The sequence below is a fragment of the Chanodichthys erythropterus genome, chromosome 19, assembly GCF_024489055.1.
Source record: "Chanodichthys erythropterus isolate Z2021 chromosome 19, ASM2448905v1, whole genome shotgun sequence".
NCBI classification, from domain to species: domain Eukaryota; kingdom Metazoa; phylum Chordata; class Actinopteri; order Cypriniformes; family Xenocyprididae; genus Chanodichthys; species Chanodichthys erythropterus.
The window spans coordinates 31,916,624-31,940,220 of NC_090239.1; the positions used below are offsets into that span (position 1 = coordinate 31,916,624).

At 36.9% G+C, this 23,597-nt stretch overlaps 1 protein-coding gene across 1 annotated transcript in view; it reads left to right on the top strand.

The window, feature by feature from the left end:
* Positions 1–23,597, top strand: part of waplb (WAPL cohesin release factor b) — a 63,979-nt gene that overhangs the window by 12,840 nt on the left and 27,542 nt on the right. Inside the window, exons 3-7 of the mRNA XM_067369032.1 lie at positions 5,000–5,681; positions 7,148–7,476; positions 8,670–8,785; positions 15,981–16,076; positions 20,783–20,944. Coding sequence (XP_067225133.1) covers positions 5,000–5,681; positions 7,148–7,476; positions 8,670–8,785; positions 15,981–16,076; positions 20,783–20,944 — 1,385 coding nt within the window. The remainder of the gene's footprint in view (positions 1–4,999; positions 5,682–7,147; positions 7,477–8,669; positions 8,786–15,980; positions 16,077–20,782; positions 20,945–23,597) is intronic.

The window sequence follows — 23,597 nt, forward strand, 5'->3', positions numbered from 1 at the left end:
TTACCCCAGTGTAAAATTAAAGAACAACCTCGCACCTTGTTGCTGTATGGGATGTCTTGCATCTTTCTCACCTTTTTCACCCCTGATGTAGTATTTGCATCCCTGTTAGTTGGAGACACTTAATATTCAGCAGTGTTATTGATTTGACAGCACTGACACTGTTAGATGAGAGCTAAACTGAGCTGGATGATTACATCACTGTTTTTTTCCAGAGCCGCTTTGTAGCTGAATTGAACTAGTTTCATAATTGATGAAATGTATAACTCATAACTGAATTCACAGTATTCGTGCACTATATGAGAGGTCGCTTTTTGTGCTCATGTTCTGGATGTGCCCAGCACAGAAGATGGTGCGTGAGTGCCGAATAGGGTTCTCTTTTGCGTCATCTTGCGCTTGAATGGTTTAAAGCCACATTTAAATGCGCACGCAGGAATCGATAAGAGGAATTGAAATTTCATAATTGGAATCGGATACTTAAGGTCAGGAATTGGATACTTGTTAAAAAATTAAAATTCACAGCCCTACTTATTTGACTCCTCACTGGTTGGGAGATTGAAACTCGCCAGTTCCCTGTCAGTTTTTAATGCTATCTTCACATGCTCTCAGAATTATCGTAAATATGATGATAAAAATTGCACATGAACGCCCTCCAATTTCGAATTAATCACGACTTCAGAAGTGGGAAGTATCAAATTTCTGAGAGCACGTGAAGGCAGAATTAATGTGAAAGCACTGCAGTGGAAAATACATTTTTCTCTGTCCTCTTCAAGAAATGAAGTCTATTCAAAATGTCAAAGAATGGTCTTGTACCTAGACATTAATTTATATAAAAATAAGTTATAAAATAAATTTTCCAAATGCCATTTCATATTGACTTCATATTGAAGAAAGTTTAAAGTCACAATGAAATCAAAATAGAAAATTCTTATTTTTTAAATGGAATATTGCAAGTTTTTTTTATTTATTATGATTTATCAATGCACATAATTCTTTTTTTCTTTTTTCTTTTTTTATTAATGTACCTGTAAAGAATCTATTTGTTTATTGCTTGTAGTTTTGTTGTTGCCCTTATTTATATTTGTTTTAAAATTATATTTATTTAATTCTTAACACACATTTGTTTTGATTTATTATTAATTATTTTAAAAAGTAAGCTCATGAATGAATGAATGAATGAATGTAGATCAACAATCATTTTAGAATTGAATCATGATTCCCAGAATCAGATTGTGAAGTGCCTAAAAATTTTTACACAATTCATGTTTCATGCTTACTTCAAGGGTAAAGGGCCATTCATGGTAGTGACAATTTAATGGCTGGAGATGGCAGTTTCATATGTTTGGTTGATGGTAAATGGTCCAACTTCATGGGACCCATTGTGTGTGCAGCTTTTCCATTAGTGGTTGCTGTTAATTATATTTGTTAATTTACAAACCTGATTCCAAAAAAGTTGGGACACTGTACAAATTGTGAATAAAAACAGAATGCAATGATGTGGAAGTTTCAAATTTCAATATTTTATTCAGAATACAACATAGATGACATATCAAATGTTTAAACTGAGAAAATGTATCATTTTAAGGGAAAAATAAGTTGATTTTGAATTTCATGGCATCAACGCATCTCAAAAAAGTTGGCACAAGGCCATGTTTACCACTGTGTGGCATCCCCTCTTCTTTTTACAACAGTCTGCAAACGTCTGGGGACTGAGGAGACAAGTTGCTCAAGTTTAGGAATAGGAATGTTGTCCCATTCTTGTCTAATACAGGCTTCTAGTTGCTCAACTGTCTTAGGTCTTCTTTGTCGCATCTTCCTCTTTATGATGCACCAAATGTTTTCTATGGGTGAAAGATCTGGACTGCAGGCTGGCCATTTCAGTACCCGGATCCTCCTCCTACGCAACCACGATGTTGTAATTGATGCAGTATGTGGTCTGGCATTGTCATGTTGGAAAATGCAAGGTCTTCTCTGAAAGAGACAATGTCTGGATAGGAGCATATGTTATTCTAGAACTTGGATATACCTTTCAGCATTGATGGTGCCTTTCCAGATGTGTAAGCTGCCCATGCCACACGCACTCATGCAACCCCATACCATCAGAAATGCAGGCTTCTGAACTGAGCGCTGATAACAACTTGGGTTGTCCTTGTCTTCTTTAGTCCGGATGATATGGCGTCCCAGTTTTCCAAAAAGAAATTCAAATTTTGATTCGTCTGACCACAGAACAGTTTGCCACAGTCCATTTTAAATGAGCCTTGGTCCAGAGAAAACGCCTGCGCTTCTCGATCATGTTTAGATATGGCCTAGGATATTTGACCTATGGAGTTTTAGCCAGCAACGGCGAATGGCACGGTGGATTGTGTTCACCGACAATGTTTTCTGGAAGTATTCCTGAGCCCATGTTGTGATTTCCATTACAGTAGCATTCCTGTATGTGATGCAGTGCCGTCTAAGGGCCCAAAAATCACGGCATCCAGTATGGTTTTCCGGCCTTGACCCTCACGCACGGAGATTGTTCCAGATTCTCTGAATCTTTGGATGATATTATGCAATGTAGATGATGATAACTTCAAACTCTTTGCAATTTTTCTCTGAGAAACTCCTTTCTGATATCTCCACTATTTTTTGCCGCAGCATTAGGGGGATTGGTGATCCTCTGCCCATCTTGACTTCTGAGAGACACTGCCACTCTGAGAGGCTCTTTTTATACCAAGTCATGTTGCCAGTTGACCTAATAAGTTGCAAATTGGTCCTCCAGCTGTTCCTTTTATGTACATTTAACTTTTCCGGCCTCTTATTGATACCTGTCCCAACTTTTTTGGAATGTGTAGCTCTCATGAAATCCAAAATGAGCCAATATTTGGCATGACATTCCAAAATGTCTCACTTTCAACATTTGATATGTTATCTATATTCTATTGTGAATAAAATATAAGTTTATGAGATTTGTAAATTATTGCATTCCTTTTTTATTCACAATTTGTACAGTGTCTCAACTTGTTTGGAATTGTACTAGTAATTTACATAGTTCACTACTGCTGCTTAACTTTGTTGCATAATTGATGGTTGCTGTCAGTCACTTCACCTAAACACACTAACTCTGCTGCCCTATCCAAAACACTGTCTATATAAGTACCCCTTGACTGACTTTTTCACACATTACATAGACTTCAAATCAGATGTGTTAAAGCCATTTGGTCAGTTACATAAATCCTTTCATGAACTAAGATTTGATCAGAATTCAATCTTTGAAGGGTAATGGGTAGTACAAAGGCTGATTTAAATTGTCATTAAAAGTCATTTGAATGTTGTTTGGTGTTGTTTGGGATGAGATGATTGTGACAGCCTAATTTGTAATTTTTGGCGCTTCACAATCTAATGAAAAGGGAAATGTTCTGAATTACCAAAGTGATGATATAACTGAAATTGTGTAAGTGCTGTTGTGTAATAGATGCTTTTTAGACTTAATAGCCTCTCTGCTTCTTTGCCATGGAGCTCAGTGGGGATTTTTGTGTTGGGGATATTTTTTCCAAAGCTGCCATTAGTGTTTGTCCTGTCTCCTGACTCAAAGTACATAGACATAATTGTGGTTATAGATATAATGATGAAGACATACCGTAATGTAAGAATGGTAAACTGAGTGTTCTCTGGCAGACTATAGCACAGATGTTGTTATGGCTGCAGAGGTGTGATTATTGCTTTGAAGATGTCTAGCTGTGCATTCACATCGTCTTCTGACCTGTGTTTGACTAGTAGTCATGGGATCAGAGAAAATTCATGGACTCAGTCTGTGGTCTTAAAGGTGCATTAGTTTTAAGCCTAAAGAAATGAGTAGTACTTTTGACATCTGTTAAAAATGGCATACACTTGCAAGAGATCCAGTCACCTTTGTGTTCTAGAAAGAGTAATTTTATTTTTAATCATAATGAGAACGGTCATCTGAGATATTGGCCCACTGATTATTTATCCTGAGAAGTTTTTTTCCTGCCTTTATTCATTTGATATTTTTGTGATCTTGCATTGGTAACAAGCCTCCACATGATTTCATGTTTAGGGTTGCCAGATGAAAAGAGCTTTTCTCTTAAATAGATACATTTGTCATTCAGTGTTTTACTTAATCTTTCCAACCTGGCAACCATGTGTGCATGCCTTCTCTGAACTAGGGCTGCACAATTAATTGAAACTAACCCTGAAATTGCGCTAAAACCATTTGGTGAGATTATTAACGTGATTTATGAAATCGCAAAGGCTGCAAATTATTATTATTATTTTTTATTTTTTTTATGCGCAGCTTGTCTGTGAAGCATGCCTCTGTGATCAATAGTAAATGCTGCTCTATTTGCAAACAGAGTTTGAGTCGATTATAACGTGCATTTGAAAAAGCAACACGTCAAACATCTTTCAAAACATGGGAAGTGTTTACAAACCTCTTGTCCAACAAAAGACATTTAATAACATGTCTTTACTCCAAACTCACTTCATAATATCAGTTGAGTGTTTGAAATAACATCCTTCTGTAAAATTGTTGCTTCTTACCCAGAATAAGGCACAGAACATATTTTATAGTATTCTATACAGTGATAAAGGCAATATCGATTAGCATTGCATTATATAGATACTTTATTATCATGATAATACCTAAGGCTTGAAGAACTCAGATAAACCATATATTGTCATAGTCGTGTGTTTATTAGTCATGTTTAATCAATCAAAACATTTCAGTCTTTTGTTTGAGCTACAGCGATAGTGTTATGCCCATAGGGATTTCCTGAAATGACGTGCATTATCTATCTTCTGTGGGGCATATTTGAAGTTTCTGCGCTAGAGCGCCCTCTGGCTTTCAGATGGAGCAACATTTAGCCATACTTCACTGACAAGCTGCGCATAAAAAAAAAAATAACAGCCAATTGCCAAATCACGTGTGGTTTAATTTCGATTAATCATGCAGCCCTACTTTAACATCTGACTGATGCTTTTTCTGCTGACTTTTTTTCTGTAGGAAAGACCCAGAGTTGGTCCATTGAGAGCACAGACCACCACAGCTATTCATGGTACAAAAACCCTTCTGAAAGCGACACAAGACCTCTTGCCCAGACCACCACGTTAAAGTCTGAAAAAACAGAGGACAAGGATTCTTATGATGCCTGGAGCGCTGTGGTCGGTCTGGGGGCACACTCCACACCCCACTTTACTGGACATAAAAATCCTCCCTCTACCTTGTGGGCATCCAGTAGTTACAGTCGCAGCAACATTCAGGGCACATCCTCCACTGAGACTCGGTTAGATGCGTTTGGCCAAGGGGACTGTAATGTTCCTGTTGAGCCATCTGAAAGTGAGGACCACTCACAGTCTGTTCTCAGGGTGTCCAACTGCAGAACGTACTGCAGACCCAGTAAAGGCAAACAGCCTGGTGGAGCTGATGGGAGTGGAAGCGCTTCCAGTCATAGCTCCACGGGAGAGTTGCAGAATAGCGGGGCCGAAAATGCTGGGAAAACGACGAATAGAGTTCGGACGAGAGACTACACAGTGCTGCACCCGTCTTGTGTTTCCATGTTTAACGTCACCTTCCAGGACTCCATGGACCGCAGTATGGAGGAGTACATGGCCAGCGCCCCAGCGGCTGGTCCAGGAGATGAAGGAAGACTGAGGAAGAAAACCGAGATGGAAAGCAAAACTTTCAGGTAATAGATTAGTGTGAAACATCACTGCAATCACATGAAATTCTTAGAACTAAATTCATTTTGAGCTGTACTTCATTTTAGTTTTGGATGATGGTCTTAGGACCTGTTTACACCTGGTATTAAGATGCATTTTGGTCGATTGGATCACAAGTAGACGCATACCCGTTTACACCTTGTATTTTAATCCGTCTCTTTTGTCCACTTTCAACCACTTCTGTCTTTATTTCTTCTATGGGTAGATACAAGTATGGGTTTTTTTCAGATTTTTCAATCTAATTGACAAAATAAGCTTGTGCAATTTACATATAAACGGAACGTGCCCAGAGACGATGGAAGATATATGGAGAGCATCAGCTTTCATTTCTGCTCTAGAAATCAGGAATGGTGAGAGAACACTGTGCTTGGTACAATCCCATATGGTTAGCGATCTTTCCATAATGTTTTTACGCATTAGATGGTCTTTTGCGGTTTTTCGAACGCATTCGACCACATAAGCGTTTACAAAATCAATTCGGTCGAATGTATATTTAGTGTCGTTCGTATGTATGTTTAGGCTCTTCGGTTCCATCTTCTTTTGATGTGAAAAGAAGGTTCTCTGGTTTATTTCTTCTGTTCACTCCGTCGAGTTCAGATACAAGCAAAAACATGAACGCACTATTTGGTTTTTATTAGCGAACTCTGCGCTGAACACAAACGCTTCTCACAGGATCTCACAGCGCTGTTTACCTGTCAACTAGTGAATGGATTCGCTCTAAGCTCACACCGCGCTATTTTTTTTTGGGGGGGGGGGGGGGGGGCTGAGCTTATAAATGCTCAGTGTGGAGCGTTTCAAATAAGTAGCACTGTTTCATTTTGCTTTTGGTGCTTTTGCCATTTAATGTTTCTCATATTGGTAGTGGCACCAGTGTGACCTCTAACAAAATTCAATCGCACCGGCAGGAAAAAAGATTGCAAAATGCGACTATTTAGTCACAGTTTTAATGAAGAAAAAATAAATAAATAATTTTGCCATGTGAATGTCGGCGCCTCGAAATAGAGAAGTGAATATTAACTCAACCCATCTCCAGACATTAGAAAATATTTATTTGCTGGCATTTAGTTTCGGACATTGAAGTGGCCATGACCACTCTGAGAACCCTTTTTGAAAGGTTTTTTTTTTTTTTTTTTTTTTATAAATCAGGTACTTGTTTAATTGTGACAGCCCTACCTAACAAAATAAAAAAAGAATTCAATTAGTTGAGGTTGTTGACATGAGGATTGCAAAGTTTTTGATTCACTAAACCTAATTTGGAGATATCAACTTCAAGTATACATTGATGAAGCAAAATGTCAAAAAAATCTTGAAAGATGCCATATATTTCTGTTAAATTCATAATTCATTGGTTGCTCTCACTTGGCCTCAATTCTTTCATGTTTGATTTGAAGTCTACATGTGTGAGATTCTGGCTGTTTGTCTATGTTTTTAGTCGTTCCAGACCCACCCAGAGCAAAATGAAGAGCGGTAAGCTGGAGCTCTTTGGTTTTGATGACGCTGATGCAGTGGTTGAGGATGACGACTCTGCTTCAGGAAGCTCAAACTACAGGATCAAATACTTCGGCTTTGATGAACTGAGTGATAGTGACAGTGAGGATGAGGAGGGATCCTCTGAAAGAAGGAAAGCGAAGAGGAAGGCTGCGGCAGCTGTAGCAGTGCCACTGGTGTCTATAGAGACAAATGTTGACAGTCCTCCGCCCAGAGAGATACAGGACTCTCAGAGCAGTCACACTGCAGGTCACAGTCACTGCCTTAAACACGGTCAGTATTTACACTCAACACACTCAACACAGTACTTTTGCATACAGAAAATTAAGCCTGTTTTTTTAGGACCATTAAGTTAAGAACATACAAAAAATGCTTACATTTTAACTCATTTTTTACATCACGGTAGCATATGTTACTCTGATTTTAATAAATCATTGTGTTATAGTAATTCTTTTAAAGTAAAATATCAAAATCAATACAAAAAATCATAATGGTCCAAAAACAGGCGTTAATTTATATATTAGTGCTGTCAAAGCGATTAATCGTATCTAACATGAAAGTTTGTGTTTACATAATAGATGTACTAATATGGATGGTCATTAAAACATTGCTAAAACAACAAAGCTGGTGGTGGCTTAAGACTTTTGCACAGTACTGTATGTATGTGTGTATACACACACTTATATTTATACGTATACACTGCCCTCCAAAAGTTTGGAAACACCCCTGGCAAAGTGCGGTTTTGGATGATATCAGCATAAATCCTTATCATTTTTTTGGTGCAAATACATTAAAGTAACTTGACATTATCATTGAAGACCAGCAATAATAATTTTCATTTTGATTACAAAATAATGGCAATATATACATGTCAAAGTCAGACATGCCCCTTTGCTAGCTGATATGCCTGGTTACTGGTTTAAACTTGGCCCAGGTTTGTAAAAGATTTTTGGGTCAGCACACCTTAATAGCTTCAACAATTGATTGCCAATTAAGTTTAGAATACAATGAACCAATTAGAACCCAGTTTTGGTCAGATAGCTGCTAATTGTGGATATTTAGATGAATCAAAAATGTAAGTTTTTTCTATATATAAACTGTTTATGTAATAAAATATGTTTTCTTAGTTTGTGTTGTCTTTTATCAGTGCAAAATTATCACAAATTAAAAAGGATTCATGCCAATATTGTCAAAAACGCCACTTTTCTAGGGCAGTATATATGTGTGTGTGTTTATATGTGTATATATACAAACACACATATAATATATAAATATAATAATATATACACACACAGATATATTATGTAAACAAACTTTTGTTAGATTCGATTAATTGTGATTACTCGATTTGACAGCCCCATTATATATTTTGCTCTTTTATTATTCCTTTTATTGTTTTATTTTTTATTTTTTTATGTACTTTTCATTTAGCAGGCACATGGCTGATGTTTGCTTGTGGTTTACAGATCCTTTGGAGTTTCCAGAGGTCCCCTTCCCCTCTGAGACAGTGAGGAAACCTCAGGTCAAAGCTCAGGAGAAAGCCAAGGAGGGCAGCAGGAAGATCTTCAGTGGACCCAAGAAGGTGAGGTTAATAGCATCTCTTTCATAGAATCATCATTCAGCTGATGGTTTGTGATGCCATTATGTGTTTTGGAATGTGGTGTACTCTGTGTCATTTCATTTAGAATCAGAAGGATGTTTTGCCCATTTCAACAAAGTAAATGGTGCCCTACTGCCATCATGTAAAGAAATGATGAAGGCATTTGATTCGTTGTTTTCTGGTTTGTGTACATTAATGGAAGTGTGGTGAATGCAGAGGGTGGAACGGGCATTGCGCCGTTGTCTTCAACTTCTGAATTTTATCTGTAATGACAGTAATGCAGTTATGTTGCTCACCCCCGCTGACAGCTCAGCCATTATTACGAGTGCTCCTGCAGCTGCTGTACAGGCTTCTCTGGGGTTATGATTGATTGTTCAAGTTATGATTGAACTTTAAACCAAAAAAAATGCTCGAACAGAGCAATGTTTTCATAGCTCCACAGTGTTTACACTTTCTGGGGGAATTAGCCTGTGAATGGCTTACTCATAGATGACTTAAATAGTCATATTAAATGACTCTGCAGGGCTCGACAATAAGGACTGCCCGATATCCCGGGGCCAGTGTGAACGACGCTCAGGACAGTAGACGGAACGGTCACTTGCCCAATTGGGCCAGTGCTGTAGGGTGTGTGATAGCCTATATATCGTCTATGTCTATGATGTCGTAATTGTTGATTTAACGATCTGAAATTATCGAGTATGTCCCTCACTTTACAAAAACCTAGTTAATCTAGTAGCTTTTGGTGTCATAGCCATATTTATTAATGTATCAAAAACAACAAAAACAATAACTTGGCTTATTTTATAGGCCCATATTCTTTTATGTTACTTTATTAATTGTTTGTTGTTGGGCAAGTGAAAATTTTGGCGAAGCAAGTAAAAATTTGAACCAATGGCCTGACTGGGCCAGTAGAAGAAATCCTTAGCGTTGAGCCCTGCTCTGCTCTCTGTATTTGAATCTGATGATTTGAGGTAACCATGGTTTCCTTTATCAGCGTCGATTAGGGCTGCTACAAACAATTATTTTGATTATCAATTAATCTAGCGATTATTCGAACAATTAATCAACTAATCTTTGATTATTTCACCAATTAATCAGTAGGCTTTTATTGATTATTTAGTTTAAAATATTGAGTTACCTTTTCTAACTAACTAAAAAAAAAAAAGAGAGAAAAAAAAAAGAACTATACATACAGGGAATTCAGTCAGCTGGTACATTACTATAATATTAAAGGTCAAAATTAACAACTGATTTGTATACAGTTACATATAATGCAGGTCTTATAATAACATTATCATAACTTTAATAAGAGTAAAAATATGATTGTGTAAAATAGTGCATATTTTTAGAAAATGCTCCTCTAGAGTTAATTTTTCTAGCTAACTATTGAGTTTATGGTCATTGAATGTTTTTTTGTTGGGAAGTATAAAATTACGTGACATTGTTTACAAGATGTGTTTCTCCAGTTGAAACTGATTGAGTGATGTGAGACATGATGCCATTTCACTAAATTGTACTGTTTTTCAGCATAACTTCTGATATTCATTCATGTTTATTTCATGCTGTATCTAGTAGTAAAGTGGAAGAGATGATCTATTCACGTGCTGGTTAAAATGCTAGATGCTAGAGCGATCTGTCACGGCACATTAATAGCACCAAATCCACATTATTGTTTGAATATCATAGTAAAATCAACTATTTAAAAGCTGAGACTTTGTTTCATATCAAAAGTAACCTGCTCTGTCTTATCATGCATTGTCTGTGTCCTCTTTGCTCTGCAATGTATTTTGTACTGCATGAAAAAATGGCCATGTGGTTATGTTAAACTTACTCACACTCTACCGGTTCAGCTTCGATTGCCCTCCGAAACACCGTGTCGTCGTCTTATTGGATTGCATCTGATAGGGTGGCATTACAGGATTGCGCTACAGCTTCCCACTGGTCAAACCGTGTAATTGTAGGCCCTTAAAATAGGTCATATGAGATCAAAACACTATTCGGCAACAATATTTTTTTGTTTTTGTCGACGTTGCCGATAATGCCGTATTAGCCCTAGAGCGGAACTGACTAGCTACAATCACTGATAGTGAGAAGTAGGGTTGCACAATTAATCAGAATAAAACTGAAATTGCGATATTTGCAATAGCTGCTTAATTAAATATATGTGCACTGCATGTTTCAGAGTGAAGCACAGTGTCATTCAAAAATTTTCGATATCGAAACGATACAGATACCTTGACTTCGATACTGATTCCTGAACGATTTTTCGATACCAATTTTGTAAAATCTGTTTTAACAAGAAAACTTACTGCATGTTTTATAGTACAATGAACTCTAATGTGTCAAAAGATAAGGGAAATTTGACTTCTCAACTCATGACCCCTTTATTTTTTCAAAACCTCATTTATGGTAGCCAGCAAAAAAAACTTGGTTAAATCAGCAAAATTCCCCAAACTTCTTTTAAAATATCACAGCAAGCAAATGTTTAAGTTTGCAAGGCATAAAGCATTGACATGATCGATGAATGTGAGATTGTTGGAACGTCATAACGTAATTGCTGTCCCAATAGGACAAGTGACAGTTCTGACAGCTGCCGCAAAGCTCTCACTGGTCTCAGGCAGTCCATGTTATTAAGCCACTGCTGGAAGAATGATTTAAATGATGTTAAAGCTAAAATAGCTCTTTTACAGAATAAATCATGTAATTGCTTCAACAAAAATGTGAGCTTCAAATTTCTGCTTTCCCTCGGTGTCCATTTACTTCCATTGTAGGTTTATTACTGTAACTGCATTTTTTGCTCTTTAAATACCCGAGTGATTGGTCTTTTTTGAAGTAATTAGCATTATTCCACTTAACAGAACATTCCTTTAATGTGCCGTCAACTATAGTTACAGAGAGAGAGGAAAGGGATGTTCTTACTCATGACAGTTGTGAAATATGAGAGGTGTTTGAAATGGGTCAAAGCTCAGCATCGCGGCCACTCCTACTGCCACTGCTGAACATGCCAAGGGCAGAGCCTGCTCACCTCTGGCTCGATACACAAACTCAGACTGATTCGCCTGCATGAATCATTTATGTGGAGGCATTGCACTTTAGCTCTGCGTATCATCTCTTTCTCACACACACATACACTTTCTCTCTCACACTTTTTCTTTCTTTCTCTCTCTCTTACTTTTTCTCCTTTCTTTCTTTCTTTCTTTCTTTCTTTCTTTCTTTCTTTCTTTCTTTCTTTCTTTCTTTCTTTCTTTCTTTCTTTCTCTTTTTCTCTCTTTCTCTCGCTCTCTCTCTGTCCTCTGTTTTTTTTTCTGATTCATTCATTCATTCATTCATTCATTCATTCATTCATTCATTCATTCATTCATTCTGGTAATAGTATCTGGAAAGCAGGATGGCCAATGGACAGTATTGTGCTATTGCATGTAACTATTTTTATATATGTAATAAATAAATCAACAAAACAAAGAATTATCACCTAAAATTGACAACTAGTCAGCATAGTAAAACTTCATAAATTCATCCCCTTTGCAGTGCAGCCATAACAATATTACATATAAAAGAGAATATGGTTTACCACATAAATCAACTAGTCAAATTTGGCCAATTTGTTGGAAATGTTCCTAGGATTTCACTATGATTTAAAATAAAAGCTTTTTAAAAACAAATGATTAGGTAATCATTTATTAAATCTGTTATAACGTTTATAACGTAAATCTGTTGTCCCCCATTCAGACATTTAAAGTAACTTTGTTTTAGTGGTCTTCATGGGTCCAAAAATCTGTACCCGACCTGAATCACTTCTTAGCCGAACCTGACGTGCATAAATACATTTTTTTTAAAAGAAAAACCCGACCTGAGACAGACCCAATAAAATTAGACCTGAATCTGACCCGACCTGAAGGCTTTTATTTTCAAACCCCACTGGACCAGAATGTAAACGGCATTGGCGTGTGCACAACCTGCAGCCCCACAGTCAGTCAGGAAAAATCCCGGTGTCTTGCTGACTGATATGGCCGTGGCTCCATTACTTTCGTTTATTAAGTTACTTATTTATTATTACTTTATATTATTGCCTGCCTGATGGTATAAAAGTTATTTCTGAGATTGGCTTAACACAATCTGTAAAGATAATTAAACAAAATATTGAAATGAATTACCCCAAATGACAGAATATATGCATAAAGACAAGATGACTACTATACTGATAAAATGCATTATAACATTAGTGGAACTATAAAAACGGAAGATCTGAAAAGGTTAAACGGATAACTAAACTTATAAGAGTATTAACTGTCACAAACAAGTTAACTTGAGAATATTTGCACTCAAAGTTGCTGAGATAACTCGAAATATCCAATTTAAAGCCCTTCTCCTTCCTACTAGAATGAGAGATGCCACTTCAATTGACATTGTTCACTGTAATCCGTTGAAGATCTTGTAAGCAGGGAGTCTAAAATCTATGCTGATGTTGCTCATTGAAACAGAAGGCAACTTGAGTCTTAGTGCAATAACAGGGGAGCATATCTGCCAGAGTAGCCGAGTGACTGAAGATTGTCATTATTAATATTACATCATGATCTTAGAGAAGCTTTATTAGGTGTATCGAACTGATTATTACATGACTAATAGATAAATTGTTTATTTTTATGTTTTTGTATTATGTTTTCTATTAGTAGTTTCATGAGGATGCAGTTAATGGCAGTATTTCTGCTGGAGAAGTGCCTGACTGTAGTGAAATTACTCACAGCTGCAGACTTAAGCTACTGGTTGTGCATTTGAATGGAGAGACATTTTCTCTTTTCCTAAGCTCTTAAGACACTTCAGTAATGACATGGTTATAATACTTAAAGTTAATTTAATTAAAGTGCTTGGCTATTGACACACAGGTGCTGGAGAGCCATGTTTGTTTTTTAATCCATTTATGTCATCATACAGCTGTGGCATATGACTGATGATTTGTAAATAAGCTGAAGTCAAAACCACCTCATTTTAAAAATGTGAGCTGAACGCATCTAAACTCTTCTCAGATGCATTCTCTATTGGAGCTTTCAGTTGTCTATTGGCGCTTTTCCACTGCTATAACGATCAGTCTATAATCCCACCCATTTTGAAGCAGTACTAAACTGCAGTGGAAAAACTGAAAGTAAAGCGAGCGTACCGTACCTCGCAGTGGAAAAGCGCCATTAGACAATCATCAGGTGTGCTCTTTTTCTTTATAATGTTCAAGGATTTGTTTGGTTTTCCAAATGCAGTTGTTACAAAGGCTGTTGACTTTCTAAAAATAAAGGGGTCATGAATTGAGAAATGTAGTTTACCCTGATCTATTGACAGACAGACAGTAAGTTTCAGAAATCAAAATGTGGGTAATGTCCAAAAACAGCCTTTATTGAAACCAAGCTGCTAAAACTCACCAAAACTCCCGTTGTAATCAATGAAACTGTCTATACTGCACAACGAATCTGTTATTTACATCACGTCTGCACATTTTTTAATCACATTGTGGTATTTCATAACATAGCAACATGAACTTGCATAGCTAGAAGCGTTTGTATGCTGGTCATGTTGGAGGTCTCACTTGGCAGCGTCATTCCCAGTCTTTAGATGGGGATTCCAACTCGCAGAAAAAACACTTCAGGGGGCAGTTTGATTTCTCTCTGCAAGACCTTCTGGAAGATTCTAACCCAGCATGTGGAACTCTGTATGGGGTGGAGCTAGACTTTCACTCCCTGCTAGCATGAAGAACACTTCTTAATTACAGAAGATTAAAACCAGTCTCCTGCAGAGTTATGTTGAGGGCCAGACTCTTTCTCTTCATTATTAATAATAACCCAGCCTCAGTGTTGCCCAGTGGACTGTGCCTACACCTCCTCCAATAGCCAAGTGAACTTTTATCACCCCCTTCCCTTTTGGCTGTTTGTGCGCCGTCAGTTCCTGCAGTTTGACTCGATCTGGCATCCTCTGTGAGTTGTTCATATACAGAGTGTTCCTGTAGTCTGTTTTGAATGCACTCCCACTGAGACAAATGACCTGCGCTTCATTTCACACTCCGCCAAAACAAACAAGCTGAGAAATGTAGCACTTCTTAATGAGTTTTAATTACAAACGTAATTATGGTTGAAGGAATATAGCCATCTTTGTGCAAAGTGGAGCAGAGGTTTATGCACTGACAAATGTTTACAGACAATTATCTTCATGACTAGAGTGGATTTGGATGTTAGATGTGTTCTCGGGTTTCACACTTGGTTTGGTTGCTTTCTTTGAACCCACGTGTGATTCCACTCCCAACTCTCATAGGTCTCTTTTCACAATGCGTTTTTTGGCTCTAAACCCTGATGTTTGCTTCATTAAAATAAGTGGCTTTTTCATCACTGTGGCTAGGTAACTGCCAGAAATGGATGTTTTGTTCACTACGCATTATAGTTGTGTTTGTGGAGGCAAACTTTGCTCTTATTTTTGCTCATACTTGAGTTTTGGGCTGACAAGCACAAATTGCATTCTCTTCAGAAAATGAAAAAAAATGGTAAATACTGTCACTAAACACCTTAAATGTAAATTAATATTTGCAATAAATATTTATCATAGAAGGTAATGACTCAATCATTCTTAGCTTAACTTCTTTACTTACTTGTCCCTACTAAAATATGTGTAATGGTTCTCATTAGTGATTCTCAACCTTTTTGCCTCCAAGGCCCACCATTTACCACAATAATATACAAAGTCTCTCACTCAGTAGATGAAGGATTTAAAAAAAAATATATCAATTTCTACCCAATAAAAATATTTTAGAGCTTTTTGTAACTAGGAGAAAATTGTGTATTTGTTATAAAAATGGCCATTCCACTTAGATTTAGAAATCTACCAGATTTAGAAATCACAAATTTGAAATAAATTAAAATCAAAAGTAGAATTACTTTGTCATTTGAGGCCCTCTAGTGGGCTTCGTCTCCCTGTTTGAAAACCACTGATAAATGTATGTGCCAATATGCCTAATTTTTCCCCCCAATAAAACTGTGAAACTTCTGTTCAATCTCAAAAATGTTGAGTTTGTTGTCCCTGATACAAGCCACCCAAACCTAATGAACCCAAAGATAATCAAGACATTAAATGAACTCTGGAATAAGCTCTAGTATGAAAATTCCCAGTGACAAAAATAAGAGTGTTTGTCTGTTTTTTTCCGCAGTCGCCTACTAAAGCTGTGTATAATGCAAGACACTGGAACCAGCCAGAGCCAGAAGAACTGCTACCCATGCCTCCATCACGATCTCAAGCTCCTCCAGTGAGTATAACACCAAGCACAGTATACTCCACTGAACACCTCAACTTCTTCACAAACACAGTCATCATAGTCCACTTTAGAAAGCACTTCAGATCAGGCACTTCTCATACTATCACCACAATGTTTATAGTCATCTTTGTTTGAAATCTACTACCTCTATGATAGCACTCCACACATTTCTGCTTTGGTGTTCACTCAGTGTGAAACATTAAACGGTAATAGCTTAGCACCAGAACTCAGCTGTTAAAGTCGATATGAAATGACATTCACCTTCCATTTTTAATTTAGTTTTGTGATGTTTTAGGGAGAGACTAGATTTTATTCATCAGGAATACACTGGATGGAATTTGCAGTAGATTGTGAAGGATGAAGATTTATTTTATTTGAGCCTCATCTGACTGTCACACCAGGTCAAAATTGCATTGTCAAACTGCATCAAAGTAAAAAGTATGAAATTAAATATATAGATTATAGTGGCATTCATTATAAACCTTTATAAACATCAAGCCTAAACAAATTAAATTGAAAGTGAAACTACTGGCAAAAAAAAAAAAAAAAAATCCAACTTATATTTGGGAAAATGCTATAATTTTAAAGCTTTGTAAATGGTCTTTATTAGGGCTGTCACGAGTCCTTGATTAGATTTGAGTGCTCAATTTTAAAACATTTACCGGTGTTGATTATCCGGCAAAATACCAGAAGTGGTGCATTACACAGACGTGAATCCTTGAACTGTATTATTAGACCATTTTGTAAGGCTGTGCGATGTATTAAATTTAAGATCACAATACTTAATCATAATCATAGCATTGTACTATCATTTATAAACCTACTCAAACAACAGTTTGCATATTTAGAAACATACTGATGTATTCTCCTGTTAATCACGATTACAAAATAAAAGTTTAAACCAGCGCTCAGAGTTTTGCATGTTTTGATGTCCACATGTTCTTTTTCAAGAAATTACAGTGGCTGTAGTATTTCTATCGCAAAGAAGTGGCCAAATGTTAAAGATTAAGAGGACGTTTGAATTAAATGATGTTTGGCCAATGTTAAACAAGGATTTGCTCATGCTGCAAAGTGTAACAACAATCACCAGGCCATTGGCACTCTCTGCCGGAATAATTATTGCCTCATTATTAGGGGCCAAGCACCGAAGGTGCTTAGGCACCTATTGTTATTGTTGGCGTTCCGTACGCTTATTATTATTCTTCTTCCGTTTCTTCTTCCGCTCTTGAAGTCTATGGCAGCCCATAGATCCGCTTGCGGGAAAGTTGTGAAATTTGGCACACAGTTAGAGGACAGTCTGCACTATGCCCATAGCAAATTTGGAGTCTCTAACTCAATCCCTCTAGCGCCACCAGCTGTCCAAAGTTGCACTTATGTTTATGTTAATAACTTTTGAACCATAAGGGCTAGAAACAAAATTCCGTACGCTTATTATTATTCTTCTTCCGTTTCTTCTTCCGCTCTTGAAGTCTATGGCAGCCCATAGATCCGCTTGCGGGAAAGTTGTGAAATTTGGCACACAGTTAGAGGACAGTCTGCACTATGCCCATAGCAAATTTGGAGTCTCTAACTCAATCCCTCTAGCGCCACCAGCTGTCCAAAGTTGCACTTATGTTTATGTTAATAACTTTTGAACCATAAGGGCTAGAAACAAAATTCTTTTTCCCTCTGATTCCTTGGGTCAAGACGAATCGATTGCACCTATGACGTCATTTTCCGTCATGAAAATTTTTCCGCCATTTTGAATTTTCTAAAAAACCTACTTTTTCGAACTCCTCCTAGGCTGTTACTCCGATTTTCACGAAAATTGAACCAGATCATCTTCAGACCATGCTGACAAAAAGTTATGGAATTCAAGTCGATTGCTCAAAGCGTTTTCAAAAAACACACGAACGAATGGTACGTAGCGCTTGCAAAAATAGAAGTAAGGCTGTATCTCTGCAACACTTCATCATATTCAGACCAAACTTGGTACATGTCATCACAAGCATGACCTGAGGCAACATGCTGTGTTTCGGCGCAGCGCCACCTACTGGTCCGGAGATATGAAAAATGGTTATTTTTGCTTATAACTTCTGAACAGTTTGTCCAAAAATCATAAAATTGGTCTCGTTAGATTCAGGGCATCATGTCGAGTCGAATGATATCCAATTTTCCCATATCGGCCATTTAGGCCGTTGGCCATTTTGAATTTTGTGCTAAAATGCTGTATTTTACGAACGCATTAGCCTATCATTATGAAACTTGGTATGGGTCATCAGGACAATGCCCTGAAAGAGCCTGAGAAGTTTCGGCACAGCGCCACCTTGTGGTCAAAAGTTATAACAAAATTTACAAAAATGCTAATAACTTTTGACTGTATTCACCAATTGTAATGAAACTGGTCTCAGTAGATTCCTTGGGTCATGCTGAGAACATAGATATCAAATTTGCCATAGTCAGCTAAACTTCTTGTCCGCCATATTGTTTTTTTTTTAAAAACCTACTTTTTCGAACTCCTCCTAGACCGTTGCTTCGATTTTTACCAAAATTGAACCGTGTCATCTTCAGACCATGCCGACAAAAAGTTATGGATTTCAAGTCGATACGTCAAACCGTTTTCGTATACCGGAGCAACGAATTTAAGGCATGATGCAAAACAAACTCTTGAACCTGTATCTCCGCAATGCTTTATCGTATTTAGACCAAACTTGGTACATCTCATCAAAATCATGACATGAGCTATCATGCAGTGTTTCATCGCAGTGCCACCTACTGGTGCGGAGATAAGAAAAATGGCTATTTTTGCTTATAACTTCAGATGGGTTTGTCCAAAAATCATAACTTTGGTCTCGTTGGATTCAGGGAGTCATGCCGAGTCAAATGATATCTAAGTTTCCCATTTCAAACATTTTGGCCGTCGTCCATTTTGAATTTTGTGCTAAAGTGCTGTATTTTATGAACGCATTCAAGTATCGTTACGAAACTCGGTATGGGTCATCAGAACAATGCCCTGAAGGAGCCTGAGAAGTTTCGGACCAGTGCCACCTTGTGGTCAAAAGTTATCAAATTTACAAAAATGTTAATAACGTTTGTATATATTTACCGATTGAAATGAAACTGTTCTCAGTAGATTCCTTGGGTCATGCCGAGAACATAGATATCAAATTTGCTATAGTTGGCTGAACTTCCTGTCCACCATATTGTTTTTCTTTAAAAACATACTTTTTCGAACTCCTCCTGGACCGTTGCTCCGATTTTCACCAAAATCGAACCGTATCATTTTCAGACCATGCAGACAAAAAGTTATGGATTTCAAGTCGATATGACAAACCGTTTTCGTACACCGGAGCAACAAATCTGAGGCATGATGCAAAAACGACTCTTGAAGCTGTATCTCTGCAATGCTTTGACATATTGACACCAAACTTTACGATTGTCATTGTCACCTCACTCTGACCATACCACATTAATTTGGTCACAGCGCCACCTATTGGTCGAAAGTGATGAAACAGTAAATCCTCATTTTTTTATCATTTATCAGCTCTTTTGCCTAAAATTATCTTAATAGGTCTTTAATTGCTCACTGTTGCAGTTGGTCTGATGCTCACAGCCATGTTGGCTGACTTCTTGTGCCGTTTTTGTGCTTGGCCCCGTAATTGCTGCTTGCAGCTATATTTGTTATTATTGTTATTATTATTATGTACTGTATGTATTTTAAGTAATTTTAAAGGCTACTGTTCACTTAGGTCTATTTTTGTCACACACACACAAAAAAAGAATATCTAATTACTCGTTTAATCATCAAAATTATCAGCCGGTAACTTGATTACCAAAATAATCGTTTAATTTTGACAGCCCTAGTCTTTATGCAGGCTTGGGCTGTGTTCACATTACAGCAACATCGTTTACATATTTCAAGTGCTTTGAAACAGTACATTACTTTGAACATGGTTCAGATTTTTGAAAAGCTTTGTTTCTCCCTTCGCTAAATCAGCTCTTTTTTTTCTTTTTTTTTTTTTTACATTAAACCGTTGACTTGGCAGCAAGGTGAACCAAGTTATTATATTTTAATAAAATATTCTGAAAGAAGCATTTCTTTTTTGCTTTGGAATAACTGGACCTGATGAATCATTCACATTAAAACCAGGATTGTGTATTGAAGTAAATGGGGTGAATTTTGATTTTATGCTTGGTGCAAACCAACCCCATTATGCACTTCTCTTTCTACTAACAACCTCTCCCTCGCTCTCTACATTTGCAATCTAAACACAATCAATCCCACACAATTTAGGCAGCCTGCATCTGCTGCCTCCAGTGAAGCCCACTGTAATAATAAACACACTGACAGATATGCTTACGCTTCACTTGAACTGTTTGTAAGCATTCTCATTAGCTCAGCACCTCCGTTTGTACTGTTTCTATAAACAAGGCCACAGATATTAAAGTTTTCAAAACATTGCATTATTCATTCAAGTATGTAGCGCTTGGCCATCTTAGGAGCATTTTATTTAGCAGCATTGCTGTTGGCTGTGGATTTGGCCTTTTAGCTGTTGCTGCATGAGGAATTTATAGCATTCTGTAGCCCAATCTTAGTCGTCATGTTATGTAACCAGCAGTGGGTTGGTTGTTGGCAGCTCTTGGTGTATGTGAATCAGCTCTGCAGTGCTTCCAAACATCATGTTATACTTTAATTCTGAGTCGTCGTTCTTGCACAGGCTGTTTCATCAGGAGGCAGTAAAGAGTCGAACTCTCACAAGGACGACGGGGTATTCAAAGCTCCAGCCCCTCCTCCCAAAGTCATCAAGTCCGTTACCATCCCCACAGAACCCTACCAGGACATGGTTACTGCACTCAAATGTAGGAAAGAACACAAGGAGGTGAGTGGAAACACTTGACGCCCCCTCTGATTTTATACAATATTGAACTTGCTGCATAGCATCACATCATGTGTATATTGCTTACTACTTTTTCAAAATAGCATGAAACGCAATGCAGTAATAAACAATTTAGATGTAGTATGCTTGTTGTCACGTTCTCATCATGTTGCATGTTTAATTCAACAAGGGACATCCATTTTTCGTCTTTAAAAATATTGGTTTGCATGTTTGTTTTTTTTTGTGTTTTTTTTACAAAATATCTTAACTTTTGGCAGGTTGATCAGATGAGTCTAGAAAGATGTTAAAATTATGGCTAATATTATTTGCTTAAATGTGCACACTGAAAGCTGAATTTTGAATTCATTGCCTATTGGAAAATCCCACAGGATTTTGACCTTGGTCTCTCTATAGGGGACTATAGCTCCACCGTAACTAAATGTAGAACATTTTGAAAGTTAAATGCATCAATCGGTGCACTTTTGAGAGAAAAAAGTCTTTACATTAACTTGTACCTGGATTTTAAAGTGGACTCAAACCTCATTTTAGTTGATATGTGTCTACATTGCATTCACACTGGTGATTTAGGAAGCCAAACAAATATATTGCTAATCTAAATTGATAAAAACAAATGCACTGTTAAAATAAATGAAAACAAACATTTGAGAGGGATTTTTAAAAAAAAATAAAATACTTCACTTCACAAAAATGTTGGAAATTATGTAAATGTGAAAATAATGTGTAACTGGTGCCTTTTGCGTTCCCAAGTGCACGTAAAACTCACATCACATGCAGAAATAGAGTTCACTGCATTAATTCACTGTGAACTGCCCATGGGCTTATCATGTAAGTAAAGTGCGCACTTCACTTTGAAACAAGCAGTGCAAACAGACTTAAGTCACAGCCTTTTGCAATTTGATAAGGGGATTAAGCCTTATTCCACTTTCGATTTTAGTTAATTTGACAGATACTTTGCCAAAGCAATGACATAACACACAATGTTAAAGACCTTTTATGTTATTATGAGAAGTTAAAAAAAAATGCTACAACATTAAGGGCATTAACTCCACAGTAAAGTAAAAAAGGAATATTTCATTAGTATTAGTTATTTAAATTAAGTCAAATGAATTTCTTCACTTCCAAGTGTTAACCCTCAAGAAACAGGTTTATAAATGTTTCTCATTAAAAAGCTGTGGGATGTGTGTGAAAAGCATGAAATTCTCTAAACTGTCCACAAAAATGTTAGAAATTATCTGGAAATAAATTGTAATTGGTGCACATTGCATTCGTAATGCACGTTAAACTCACATCACATACAGAGGTGGAGTTTGCTGCATTTACTGTTAACCGAGCTTATCTGAGAGATTGAAAATGAGTATTGAAACTGTCTGAAATATTCAAAATCAATATACATCTCAAAATCTATATTTGGCAACATCAATCCAAGTAGTTCATGCACAAGGCAATATGGGGGTACAACTGGGCTTGAGTTATACTGGAAACATCTTTGAAATGCCTACTTGTGCTTTATACTGGGGCAAAAAAAAAAAGAAAAAAAAGAAGGCTGAATCTGTATTGTGTGTGGCTTTATTGCTGCGTTAAGACATTTATAATGCATTAGATGTTTAAACATTTGGCAACTTAATACTGAAGGCCCAAGCAGGAGCCAATTAAATTTGAAAGTCAGTGGCATGGAACCAATGATAAAGGCATAAAGTTCTATCTTAATATGCATACAAAGTAGTGCAGTTGTTTTTCAGTGAATTTTGATTTGAATGTCTCAGTGGCAGCATATTGGAAACTGGCTTGATCATTAGGACTGTTATAGTAATATACAAAGACCTATCGATGGTGTCCAGAAAGCACTTATGTTCTGTAGAGTTATCCTTATTGTGGGTGTTAAACCGTTAGAAAGGTGTTCAAGCCTACCTACGTTACAACCCTCAACTCTTACTCTGCCCACTCACTGAATAAATGGTTTGGTTTTCATCTAGGCTAAAAATGTTTGGATTTTTCTACATTTAGGCAGCTTTCAGTCCCCAAATCAGAGTTTTACAAATAAGAACGTGCTCTTGTTTGTTATAACTCCGATTTGGGGTCTTTCTGTTAGCTTGTAGACACACATTATCAGCAAATAATGAAGCGTAACATGAAATACTTTGCTGGCCTTCATCTACGCCAGACTACCACTTTTTAAATTATTTATTATTTTTAATATGACAGTAATTGGAGTGTTACTAGTGGTGCTAGTGTTGCCATGATACCAAAATTCCTGTACTCTGTTCCAATACCAGTAAAATTGGTTCTCAAATATTGATAAGTAAATGTTGTTTAAATAGATAAAGTAAAAAGTTAGTAATAAAACAAACAACAAAGAAACACATTACATGTAATAGAAAAAGTGTTTGGTCTATTAGTTTGGAATTTAGACTACAAGACCTAATGCACAGATTTATTTTCACATACAGTATCAGAATTGTTTTGTCCCATTTATTGCTATGGTTATCATGGTCAATCATCACAGTTTCAGATTCAATCCTGCATTTAAATACAGTTCAGAAATTTAGCTTTTTACTTGGAAAATAAAAGTTTGTGAATGGATTATGTACTTTGTGAATGGGTTATGTACAGAAAGCAAGCAAAAAGTGCACCCTGT